Raw genomic sequence first — 12,932 nt, forward strand, 5'->3', positions numbered from 1 at the left:
ATAATAACAAATAAACAAAATATGTGTTAATTTTTTTATTGCAACGATCGGCTCAAATAATTAATCCCACATTTTGATAAGATTAAATCTCATTTACAGTACCAGTCAAAAGTATTTTTTTTTATTCCCTACATTGTAAATGAATACTGAAGTGATCCAGAGGGGTGGACCTGATGAGTGCCAGTTTCACCATCATTGCATTTTTGATGGTCTTTTTTGCGACTGCACTTAAGAATATTTTTTGAGTTCTTAAAATTGACTTTTTGTTTGACTAAACTTAATTTTTGTAAGTCATTTTTTACTTTTCTTTATTTAGTTGAGTAGTTGTTGCTTCTCATAATATTAGATATTAGAACATTACTCACTATTATTCACTATTCACTGTATACCTGTAACTCTACCTCTTCACTACTTTACTTTAACTGATGCTCTCAAACACTTTATTAAGAGACAAGAAATTCAAGTAATTAACTCTTGATGAGTTCAGCACAGCTGTTAACTGAAAGCCTGAATTCCAGGTGACTCTACCTCATAAAACTGACTGAGAAAATCCAGCAGAGATGTTCAAAACTGATCATCTAAAATCGTCTATTTTGGTTTGTTTTCTTCATAGTTTGGATGCCTTTACTATTAATCTATAATGCAAAATGTTTTAAATTAATGATTTAAATTTAGGGTATGTCCAAAGTTTTGACTATTTGACTGGTACTGCATCTCTCAACAATGAGAATGAAATTATTAAAGAAAACTTCACCAACAATCAAAAAAAGCAGAATGTGTGTCAATCATCAATAACAGAATCACATCTCATAGAAAATAATATATAGAAAAAAAAAAAATATATATATATATATATATACTAATATATTGCATCATCCTTCCACTTTGAAATATATTTACACTATATTGATACAGTATATATACCCCACCCTATTATATTTAAAAGGAAACATAAATCTAAGAGCCAGAGAAATCTGTCTCAAATACCCCAAACACCACATTCACGCGGATAAAGGTGCTGGTGATTCTGTATCTACTGTAACTGTAGATTAATCATTATTTCTAAACTCTAAATCTGTTACACTCATTCTGGCAGAAAGACACAATTCAGCACAACACCTGGAATGGCAACTCATCGAACATTTTACAAACCAATCAGTGGGTGTAGTATAGTGAGACTCCGCCCACATAGGTGATGATGACTAGAGGATGTAGTAAAGTTGTTTAGTTGTTTAGATTTTTAGGTGTGAAAACATCCCAATAATAGAAAATGAGGTACCAGTTTAAGTTTAATAAGGCTCCATTATTAAGGGTTTATAAAGGATTTATAAGTAAATGAGTCTATAAATGATTATTAATTTTGTTGTAAATACTTTAAAACCACTAATAAGCAGTTACAACAAATCAATAGAAAGGAAAACAGTGGGCTGTCATTTGCCAAATATTGATTCCACATTAATTTATACTGGTAATCTTTGTCTTTTCTATCAGTCAGCACTAACATATAGAGCTCTTTCTTTGATTTTACCAAATTGAAAACCTCTGAAATATATAAGGGATAAAGTTATCCAAAAGCAGTGTGTAAGACTGGTGGAGGAGAACATGATTCCAAGACGCATGAAAAAAAACTGTGATTAAAAACCAACCAGGGTTATTCCACCAAACATTGATTTCTGAACTCTTAAAACTTAAAAAATGAATATGAACTTGTTTTCTTTTTTTTTTTTGCATTATTTGAGGTCTGAAAGCTCTGCATCTTTTTTGTTATTTCAGTCATTTCTCATTTTCTGTAAATAAATGCTCTAAATGAGAATATTTTTATTTGGAATTTGGGAGAAATGTTGTCTGTAGTTTATAGAATAAAACAACAATGTTCATTTTACTCAAATATAAACCTATAAATAGCAAAATCAGAGAAACTGATTCAGTTTAACTATATTAAACAGACTTTCTATATAATTTTATTAGCTATGTTAATGCTGACTGATGGAAAAAACAAAGTAAGAATGTAAGTAGTAAGGCCACTGTTGCCTGTTGCCCTTTTCCATTATTAAACTCCTTTATAAACCCTTTATAAACTCTTAGTGGTATGGAAAATGAAATAAGCAGATGATAGTTAAGGTAAGGAGTTAAGTGTCCCTCTAGACATCAAGAAAACCAAATAATTTATAGCTATATCAGCAGCATCAGCCCTGTCACTCATCTCTGGGCACATCAGGGTCCTTGGGATTTGTTCATTGCCTGTAAAAACACAAATAATAGTTAAATTAAAAGATTTATCTGCTTATAACTGCTTATATTATATACAACACTTTGAATTCGTAAAAATAAACCTGTTTAAAGAGCTGAAAGCCGAGGTAGTTGGTCGCCATGTTCCTCAGATTGGTCCCAGCTCCAACTTTACACCGAACATATCCGTACAGGTTAGCCCACTGTAACACAAGTCCCATAATCACCACCGCCTGCACACACACACACACACACACACACATTACATTACATTACATTACATTACATTACATTACATTTCATTTGGCAGACGCTTTTGTCCAAAGCGACTTACAATAATGAAGTACAAAGTAATAGGAATTTAGATAACCCATTTTTAGATAGGGCTTAAAGGAGGTCGAAGGGAAATAAAGGGATAGAGAAGTGAAGGAGGGGAAGAAGGAAATGGGGTTAGAAGTAGTTAGTGTGTTAGAGGTGTTAGGAGAGTAAGTGCTCTTTGAAGAGCTCTGTCTTCAGGAGTTTATTAAAGATAGTGAGAGATTCTCCTGATCTGGTAGTGGAAGGTAGTTAGTTAGAGGTGTTAGGAGAGTAAGAGCTCTTTGAAGAGCTCTGTCTTCAGGAGTTTATTAAAGATAGCGAGAGATTCTCCTGATCTGGTAGTAGAAGGTAGTTAGTTAGAGGTGTTAGGAGAGTAAGTGCTCTTTGAAGAGCTCTGTCTTCAGGAGTTTATTAAAGATAGTGAGAGATTCTCCTGATCTGGTAGTAGAAGGTAGTTTGTTCCACCATTGGGGAACTCTGTATGAGAACAGTCTGGATTGCTTTGTGTGAATGTTTGTTTGGTAAAGCGAGGCGACGTTCATTGGAGGAGCGCAGCGGCCGGGAGGTAGCGTAAGTCTTCAGGAGCGAGTGCAGGTAGGAAGGAGCTGTTCTGTATCACCTTGTAGGCGATTGTAAGAGTTTTGAATTTGATGTGAGCATCAACTGGTAGCCAGTGGAGCTCAATGAGCAGCGGGGTGACATGTGCCCGTTTTGGCTGGTTGAAGACCAGACGTGCTGCTGCATTCTGGATCATCTGGAGTGGTTTTACTACGCAGGCCGGGAGGCCAGTTAGCAGGGCATTGCAGTAGTCGAGGCGTGAGATGACGACCGCTTGCACCAGGAGTTGGGTGGCCTGTTGCGTCAGAAACAGGCCACCCAACTCCTGGTACAAGCAGTTTACAACCTTTGCAGTGAGAGAGAGAGAGAGAGTCGATGCTTATATAGAGGTTATGTTGAAAAGATGGTTTTGCTGGTATGACCAGAAGTTCAGTCTTTGAGAGATTTAATTGAAGGTGATGCTCCTTCATCCAAGAGGATATGTCAGAGAGACACGACGATATCCGTGCAGAGATTGAGTGATCTTCAGGTGAGAACGACAGGTATAGCTGGGTGTCATCAGCAAAGCAATGGTAGGAAAAGCCATGTGAGTGGATAACCTGACCAAGAGAGGCAGTGTATATTGAGAAGAGAAGGGGACCCAGTACCGAACCCTGGGGAACCCCAGTGGATAGGGAGTGGGCTGAGGACAGCTGTCCTTGCCACGACACCTTGAACGAGCGCCCAGTGAGGTATGATCTGAACCATGACAGCACATTGTCTGAGATCCCCATGTTTGAGTGTATAGTTAGGAGGAAGTCGTGGTTGACCGTGTCAAAAGCAGCCGAGAGGTCCAGCAGAATGAGCACTGAGGACTGACCTGCAGCTCTGGCAGTTTTCAACGCTTCAGTCACAGACAACAGAGCCGTCTCGGTAGAGTGTCCTTTTTTGAATCCAGATTGGTTCTGGTCCAGGAGGTCATTCTGGGAGAGGAAGCCAGAGACCTGATTTAAAACTGCTCTCTCGAGTGTTTTAGAGAGAAAGGGTAGTAGTGAGACCGGTCTGTAGTTGTCAGCCTGGGCGGGGTTGAGAGAAGGCTTTTTAAGCAGTGGTGTCACATGTGCTTGTTTGAAAGCAGTTGGGAAAACACCAGAAGTTAAAGAGGCATTGATGGTGTGAGTGATAGCCGGAATGATTGCAGGTGCGATGGTTTGTAGTAAGTTTGAGGGAATTGGAGTCAAGCGGACACGTAGTAGGACGGCTACGCGTTAGGAGAGCCAGTGTCTTGTTCTCAGTGAGAGAAGTGAACGAGGAGAAAGCAACGCCTTCGGTGGAGGGACACCGGGCTGCAGAGCATGTAGTAGGACTGCTACATGTTACATCAGTAAACTGGTTGCTGATAGCTGCCACTTTCCCAGTAAAGAATGATGCACGTGTTTCAGCAGTAAGGCATGTAGCCGGAGGAGGAGACGGAGGGTTCAGTAGTGATTTGAATGTAGCAAATATTTTCTGGGAGTCTGTGAGGGAGCTGAATTTATTGTGATAAAATTCAGCTTTAGCAGTCGTGATGGTGGCTGAGAAGGAAGCCAGGAGCAGTTGGTAGTTTTTTAGGTCTGCTTGTTTTTGGTTTTTATGCCATTGTCTTTCGGCAGCTCGGAGTTTGGAACGTAGTTCCCTCAGTGAGTTATTTTTTAGCCATGGCTGCGGTTTGCTAGAGCTAATGGCTTGAGATGTAAGAGGACAGAGGTCGTCCAAACAGGAGCTTAGTGTGGAGCAGAGTGTATCGGTGGCATCATTTACATTGAGTGATGAAAATGAGCCTGGTGGAGGCATGTTGTCAGTCACCAGCGAGGAGTACTGGTCTGCTGAGATATCTCGAAGATTTCGGCGGAACGAGACCATAGTAGGAGTAGCTGTGGGTTTGTTCGAAATATGAATATTGAGTTTCATGAAGTAGTGATCCGAGAGGTGCAAAGGAGTGACAGTTAGAGAGTCGGTGTCACAGTTACGAGTGAAGATCAGGTCTAGATGTTTGCCAGCTTTATGTGTTGGAGGGCTGGGGACCTGCTCCAGTTCGAAACACTGCATGAGGGATAGGAAGTCTGTAAAGTTGGTACTGTCATGGTGGATGTTCATATCCCCTAGAATGAGCATGGGACAATCTTGCTCAGGGATAGAAGACAGTAGCATGTCAAGTTCGTGTGTGAACTCGCCCATTTGTCCAGGAGGACGGTAGATAACAATAATGGCAAGTTTTGCTGGAGTATTAACCAGTGTGGCATGATACTCAAATGAACTGTATGAGTTTGCAGGTAGTAGTGGAGTATGTTTTAAGCCATTAGCGATTAATAGGCCAGTTCCACCTCCTCGTCCTGAGGGACGAGAAGTATGGGAGAAGGAGTAATTATTGGAAAGAGCCGCCGGAGTAGCAGTATTTTCAGGTTTGATCCAAGTTTCAGTCAGGGCCAGCAGTTGTAAGGCCAGATGATTTGCATAAGAGGCGATAAAGTCTGCTTTGTTAACAGCCGACTGGCAGTTCCATAGCCCAACAGAGAATGAGGTAGTAGTGGGCGTGGTTTGTTTTAGTGGCCGCAGGTTAGTATGGTCCTGGCGCCTGTGTGTGTTTTTTCGCCTTCTGTGAGTACCGGAGATAACAGGAATGTGATGGGAGCACATTTTAGAAAGCAGTGGGACGGGCTGCCTTGTCGGTGGCCTTGCTCGGTGGACTCGCGCAGGTAGACTCGCAGGTCTTTACCCGCAGGTAGACTCGCAGGTCTTTACCCGCAGGTAGACTCGCAGGTCTTTACCCGCAGGTAGACTCGCAGGTCTTTACCCGCAGATAGACTCGCAGGTCTTTACCCGCAGGTAGACTCGCAGGTCTTTACCCGCAGGTAGACTCGCAGGTCTTTACCCGCGTTGGTCTTCACACGAGAGGGTCTTCACACAACAGCTGACGCCTTCGGCTGACGCCTCGGCGAGTGTGAGTGATGTAATAGGACTCTAGATTGCGCACAGCTGCGGGCGATATAGGAAATCAGCGCCACCAGACTGTCTTTTAAAGCCGTGAATAACGCCCCCGAGGTCCGTAAACAGAGAAAGTGTGAATGAGGGGGTTTGCCACGCCCCGCTCTAACACAACTCGCCCAACCTTGTCCGAAAAGCGCGCTAAGATGCGCGTTTGCTGTTGCTGCTACAGCGTATCTGAAGTGAAAGTAAAGTAGAAGAGCAGTCTGGTGTAGCTTGAAGTTCCTGTTAGCCCTGCTAGTGTGCCCTTGTCACATAGAACACATACATAGAACACATACATAGAACACATACATAGAACACATACATAGAACACATACATAGAAGAAAGATTAGTACACAGAGTTACATACTTACTTAATTTTACATTCACATCATCTGTAACTACTTTTTAAACATATTCATTTACATTGGTTTAGCTTATGTTGTTATTTATATTATTTTTATTACTATAAAAATAGCAAAAAGTAGCAGCATCCTTTTATTTCAGAAAGGAATAAAAAGGGAAAATTACATATCTGACAACCCCAGCAATTAATGGTATACTGGTGCATCTCATTAGAATAATTAGAATATCATTAAAAATGTTATTTTATTTCAGTAATTCAGTTCAAAATGTGAAACTCATATATTATATAGATGTATTAAACACAGAGTGATCTATTTTAAACATGTATTTATTTTAGATAGATAGATAGATAGATAGATAGATAGATAGATAGATAGATAGATAGATAGATACTTTATTGATCCCGAAGGAAATTTAGCAGCAAGTAGCAGTTACACAACACAGTAGAAACAAACAAGTGTAGTACAATAAGAGAGCACAGTGAGGGATATAAGACTCTAAAATATAAAATTCTAAACTGAGACTTAAAAATATATACATAAATATATAAATACAAAAACTATACAAAGTGTGGAAGTAATCAGTCGTAGATATGAGGTAGTGCAGTAAAAGTTACAGCCAATGAAAACCCAAAAATCGGTGTCTCACAAAATTAGAATATTATATTAAACCAAGTGGTACTTTTGGTACTCAGTGTGGGCAGTGTGGGCAGTGTGCCAAGTCCTGCTGGAAAATAAAATCTTCCGCATCTCTATAAAAGTTGTTATCAGCAGAGGGAAGCTGTAAGATATGAAGTGCTGTAAGATTTTGTAGGAAAACAAAACTGCACTGACTTTAGACTTGATAATAAAACACAGTGGATCAACACCAGCAGATGACAGACATGACTCTCCAACCCATCACTGATCATCAGCAAATTTTACATTTTATTTAAAGTAAATCAAGGGAGCAGAGTCTGGAGGAAGAGTGGAGAGACACACAGTCCAAACTGCTCGAGGTCTAGTGTGAAGTTTCCACCAATCAGTGATGGTTTATGGAGATGCGGATTTCATTTTCCAGCAGGATTTGGCACGCTGCCCACACTGCCAAAAGTACCAAATGGTCTTATAATGTTCTAATTTTCTGAGACACTGATTTTTGGGCTTTCATTGGCTGTAAGAAATAAAATAGATCACTCTGTATGTTCAATAAATCTATACAATATATGAGTTTCACATTTTTAACTGAATTACTAAAATAAAGTAACTTTTTAATGATATTCTATTTTTTTTTTAATGAACCTGTATATGCACCTGCTGTTCACCCTGCCGACCACCAGGTGTCACTATAAACTCTTCACTTCTTTAGAGAGCCTCGTTCTGCTGTTATAGTTTATTGAGTATGTTGATTAGTGAACAGGTCTCAGTGTGTAAAAGTGCACACTGGTCTCTGAGACTCACCAGCCACTTAATCTTAAAGGAGAAGAGAGTAGAAAACACGAAGAGAACCCAGAGGATCGGACACACGATCAGACCCAGCCAGAAGATCCGTGACTCTGAACTGGAGACCACCTTCCTGCTGGATTCCTGAAGAAGACAATACAGAAAAACAGCATCAGATTAATTTAAGATTTATTATAATTTTTATTTGTTTTGTTTGTTTTATTAATTTATTTAATTTTATTTGATGTATAGAGAGATGTTTCACTTTGTTGTTATTATTATTATTATTATTATTATTATTATTATTATTATTATTTAATTTGTTTTATTTTAATTTGTAAATTTTGTTTTATTTGTTTTATTTTTATTTGTTTAACTTCATTTGTTTTAAAGAGTGTTGCTTCACTTTTTATTATTATATTATTATATATATTTTTAAGTTTGTTTTATTTTTTAAATTTGTATTATTTTCTCAATTGGTAATGTTTTATTTATTTATTTTTTATTTTTTTTACTTGTTCTATTGTAATTTGTTTTACTAAATTTGTTTTATTATTATTATAATATTATTACTTTATTTTGTTTTCGTTCGTTTATATTTTAATTTGTACACTTTTTACATTTGTTTTATTTTCTTAATTGGACATAATTTTATTTAATTTATTTTAACCTTTTTTATTTTTATTTGTTTTACTTCATTTGTATTGACTTGTTTTTACTCTTATTATTTTTATGATGATCTTTTTTATCTTTTATCAGAGTTTTTTTTTTTCTTATCCACTTTTTTTTTTTACTATTTTCTTATTCATTTATATTACTTTACATTAATTTATTTTCTTATTGTATGTGTTTTCTGCCTTGTCATTTTATACATATTTCAATATAGTATATATTTTATATAACAGATTCCTGTTTGTTAAATGTCGCTGCCTGTTTTAAATAAAGGTTGGTTGATTATTAATTAAGTACAGATAATTTCTGAGGGATTTTAATGTAATTCACTCACTTTTCTGGACTCGAACACCCAGTGGCTCCTCCCGTTCTCATCCACCTGATTCCACCACCTCAGTCCCACCAGCAGCCGCCCGGTTACATTCTGTTAACCAATCAGAACAGGAGTATAATTCAGTATTTATATCTGATATTTTCAGGTATTATTAAAACCAAAATGTTCTCTTTAAAACGTAAAATGATATAATAAATAAATGAATAAATGAAACAATTCTACAGACCTTTACTGTCCAGAAGTCGCAGGACAGCAGGAGGATAATTGTTACCATACAGGCGATAAAGCTGCTGCTGATAATCTCACACAGCAGGTAGACGAGGACAGCGCTCACGCGAAAAAACAGGTGGAAGAACGTGGCCAGAGGGTGTCTAAAAAAAAAACACATATTAATGCTTTAATATCCAATAAATACACTCATTTTATTGTTTTATTCTGAACTAGAATCTCTAAAAAATATAATTTATTTTATTTTGTTAAAATATCTGTCATCCAAATTGAACAAAAGACTAGATTTAATAAGTTTTAATTGATTTAAACTCATACAGCCTCACATAATACACAGACTATAAAAGAACATATAGAGAATAAAGACTTTAAGAAGAAGGTTTAGCAGCAGGAAAGGCATTTTATATATTTAGCAAATTTAAATAGTTTGTTAAGTATCTAAGGCTACATATCTATTGTTTAAAAATATATAAGAAAAAAATACATATTTTACTTATATATTTTTAAACAATAGCTATGTAGCCTTTGCTGCATTACAAATAAATAATAGTAAGAAAACATTTAGTCTTCATTTAGTAAAATGATAAATCTTACTGTATTTTTGATCTGTTCTTACTGGCTGCATTTTCATCCTCATCAAACAGAGGGACGTCACCCTGCGAATCCTGTTTATAATAAAAAAATAAAGAGCTTTCAGTCTTTAAATAATGTTCAACTATACTAGATTATTGGTTCTAATACCAGGGTTACTAAAAACAACAATACTAAAGTTTTAAGAGTTCAGAAATAATCAATATTTGGTGGAATAACCCTGGTTGGTTTTTAATCACAGTTTTTTTTTCATGCATCTTGGCATCATGTTCTCCTCCACCAGTCTTACACACTGCTTTTGGATAACTTTAAGCTGCTTTACTCCTGGTGCAAAAATTCAAGCAGTTCAGTTTGGTGGTTTGATGGTTTGAGAATATTAATCTTCCTTTATCTCATATTTCCAACGAGAAGAGGAGAACATGATGCCAAGATGCATGTTTAAAACTGTGATTAAAAACCAGGATTATTCCACCAAATATTGATTATTTCTGAACTTTTAAAACTTTATAAATATGAACTTGTTGTCTTTGCTTTTTTGAGGTCTGGATATAATTTAAACATTGTGAGGTCAGAAATAAGAAAACCAACAGTTCAGAAGAGCCACGAATAAATACAGAGCACAAAATAAACTGTAAAAAGTAGGAAATAAAATTAAAACAGGGATAAAAAGCGTTTTAACAATCTTAATTCATTCTTTAATGACCTGTCCACAAATTACACGACAAGATAAACACAAATATGTTTATACAAAGTGTTTATTTTCAATAAAACTTTAATAGTTAAATGTATTTATTTAATAAGATAAAATAAAAGCAAATAAAGCTGTTATTTGCTTAAAGACTGTAACTTATAACCTTTACACAGCCAGATAATTATTTATACTTCTATTATATAAAGAAGTGTAGTTTAGAAGAACAGTCTGAGTGAAATAGAACATATAGAATAAAGTAGTTTATTAAAAATATTTATATATTTATATTAATAAGCTCTGAAACTCTTACCTGTCTCAACATCTCGGATAAACTTCCTAGTGACGTGTATGTAAACAGAGGGTGCCCGCAGTTCCGCCTGAAGGACCCCGGCTCTTCTCAAGAACAGAGCTGTTTTATAGCGAGACTGCCCACTTCCTGTAGTCTTCATTATAATAGCGAACTACTGCTAACCGCCGATAGAGGGAGACAGCGAGTGAGGCGAAAATGAATGGGGTGAATTACGCTAAACGGCTAAAACTCCAATAAAATATATTAATTATATATTTATCAAGGATAATCCTTAAATATTAGAAAGTAGTATGAAGTAGTTTGGTAAAATATTAAAGAAAACGTACCGATTTATTTCACTTTTCCTTCAATAAACGGATTTACATCAGTAAATGCGCTAGCATTACTGCTACTGTGAGCTGATTGACTGGTTGGTGAGCTGATGATGGAGTTAAAGTTAAGAGCGCTGAGTTTAAAAGTCTTATAACTGAAAATAAAAAGTGTAAAAAGACTGAAAACACAAGTCGTGTGTAAATAATTATAATTTATTTAACTGTTAATGTAACACACACACACACACACACACACTAAAGACTGTATTTTTATACTTTTCATTTTATTTTTTATTTTATTGTATTTATATGTATCGTTATATTATTATCTTTTTGTAACTGTGTACTATACATACCTGCTGCTGGATGTGTAGAATTTCCCCTCGGGAATCAATAAAGTATCTATCTATCTATCTATCTATCTATCTATCTATCTATCTATCTATCTATCTATCTATCTATCTATCTATCTATCTATCTTCTAGACAAAGAATAAATGCTGGGACTTTATTTACACACTTAAGTAACAGGACATACTCTTTAAGCACCAGCTGGACATTATAACATCTACTCATATCACCAGCACTGTCACTTTGTCACTATCACATCTGTACACATCATTAAACTTATGCATCCATGCTGCACATGTTATTTTATTATGTATTTTATCTTTACATCAAACATAATGAGCAGGCAAATTAATTTAGAGCAGCTTTTACATTTATTTAATCACAAATACTAAGTTATAAAAAATAGCACCAATGATGGAACTTATTTAATTAGGCCAAATTACAAAAAATGTACATCAAACAAATACCAGCAAAAATACTTGTTTCACAGCTATACAACAGTGGCATATATTAAATCTGCAACCAAAAGAAAAAAAAGAAAGAAATAGTTTATCTTTGATCGTTTTCATACTAACAAATTTAGTAATTTCCTAAATAAAGTTTCAGTACAGTGGACAAAATTTAAAACCTTTTAAACTACATTTATAAAACTTTTAATGATCGTGTTTGAAAAATGACTATAATATAATATAATATAATATAATATAAATGCATATATAAATGAGTAAATGAATAAATAAATAAATAAATAACAAATAAATACACACATAAATAATTTGAATTGAATTAATGAATTAATACATTTTGTCATTTAAAAAAGTACACACTTCAAATTATATCAGGAATCTGTTTCCATATTTCCACGCATTATCTTTTATTTCGGGCTTATTCATTAATATATATTAATATATATATATACATTTATTTATTTATACTTATGTCATTTTTCATCATTTTTCTATATGTTTTGGCTGTTATTCCAGCATTAACCCACCAATCAGCTCACGTTAGCCGTAATGCTAGAGCCTCTTTTAATAAAATTTGTTTACTGTAGAAAAATGTAAAAATATAGATGCGTTTTATTTAATTTACTATCAAAATATTTTATTCTATTTTCTAAAATTAAAGGAATATCCGGGACAAGAGGTTAATAACTATTCTTAATTATAGTTTTTAGCTTTTAGCTCTGTAAGCTCCTATTCATTTTGGTTTTACTAGTTGCGGTTAACAGTAACATTTCCGGTATAACGAGACAGAATTGGCAGGAAAGTCTCGCCATAAAGCAGCTCTGTTCCCTGTAGTTCACTACAGAGGGACACTTCTTAGCGCCTTATGTATCTAGTGCACTATACCGGAAGTGAACCGTGATTTGAGATGCTCCCAATGAGTTCACCACTAAAGAGCTCGGAAAGAACAGACACTGTAGCTAACGTTCCGAGGGCAGAGCTTTTCTGACTTTACAGTAAATACAAATAAAAAACATATAAAAACAATGACATAAACACTATAATAACTGAATTAAAATTATGTAGTTATTAAAATAGTGTAGTATAAAATGTATGTCTAT

The 12,932-nt window shown here is 35.4% G+C and overlaps 1 protein-coding gene across 1 annotated transcript; it reads right to left on the bottom strand.

Annotated features, from left to right (window-relative positions):
• Positions 1-20: 20 nt before the first annotated feature.
• On the bottom strand, positions 21-10,782 carry zgc:112148 (DUF846 domain-containing protein). Its single transcript, XM_022671442.2, has 7 exons — positions 10,705-10,782; positions 9,707-9,777; positions 9,111-9,255; positions 8,885-8,974; positions 7,897-8,022; positions 2,334-2,462; positions 21-2,241 (listed from the first exon to the last, which is right to left on the bottom strand). The coding sequence occupies exons 1-7, from the start codon at positions 10,714-10,716 to the stop codon at positions 2,215-2,217; spliced, it is 600 nt and encodes a 199-aa protein (XP_022527163.2). The 5' UTR covers positions 10,717-10,782; the 3' UTR covers positions 21-2,214.
• Between the last annotated feature and the right edge of the window lie 2,150 nt (positions 10,783-12,932).

The sequence above is a fragment of the Astyanax mexicanus genome, chromosome 19, assembly GCF_023375975.1.
Source record: "Astyanax mexicanus isolate ESR-SI-001 chromosome 19, AstMex3_surface, whole genome shotgun sequence".
NCBI lineage: Eukaryota > Metazoa > Chordata > Actinopteri > Characiformes > Acestrorhamphidae > Astyanax > Astyanax mexicanus.

Coding starts and splice junctions, on each gene's coding strand:
- zgc:112148 (XM_022671442.2), bottom strand. Junction 9,256..9,706: donor AAGAACAGATCAAAAATACA/GTAAGATTTATC, acceptor TTTTTTTTTTAG/ACACCCTCTGGCCACGTTCT. Junction 8,023..8,884: donor GGGTGTTCGAGTCCAGAAAA/GTGAGTGAATTA, acceptor TGTCTTCTTCAG/GAATCCAGCAGGAAGGTGGT.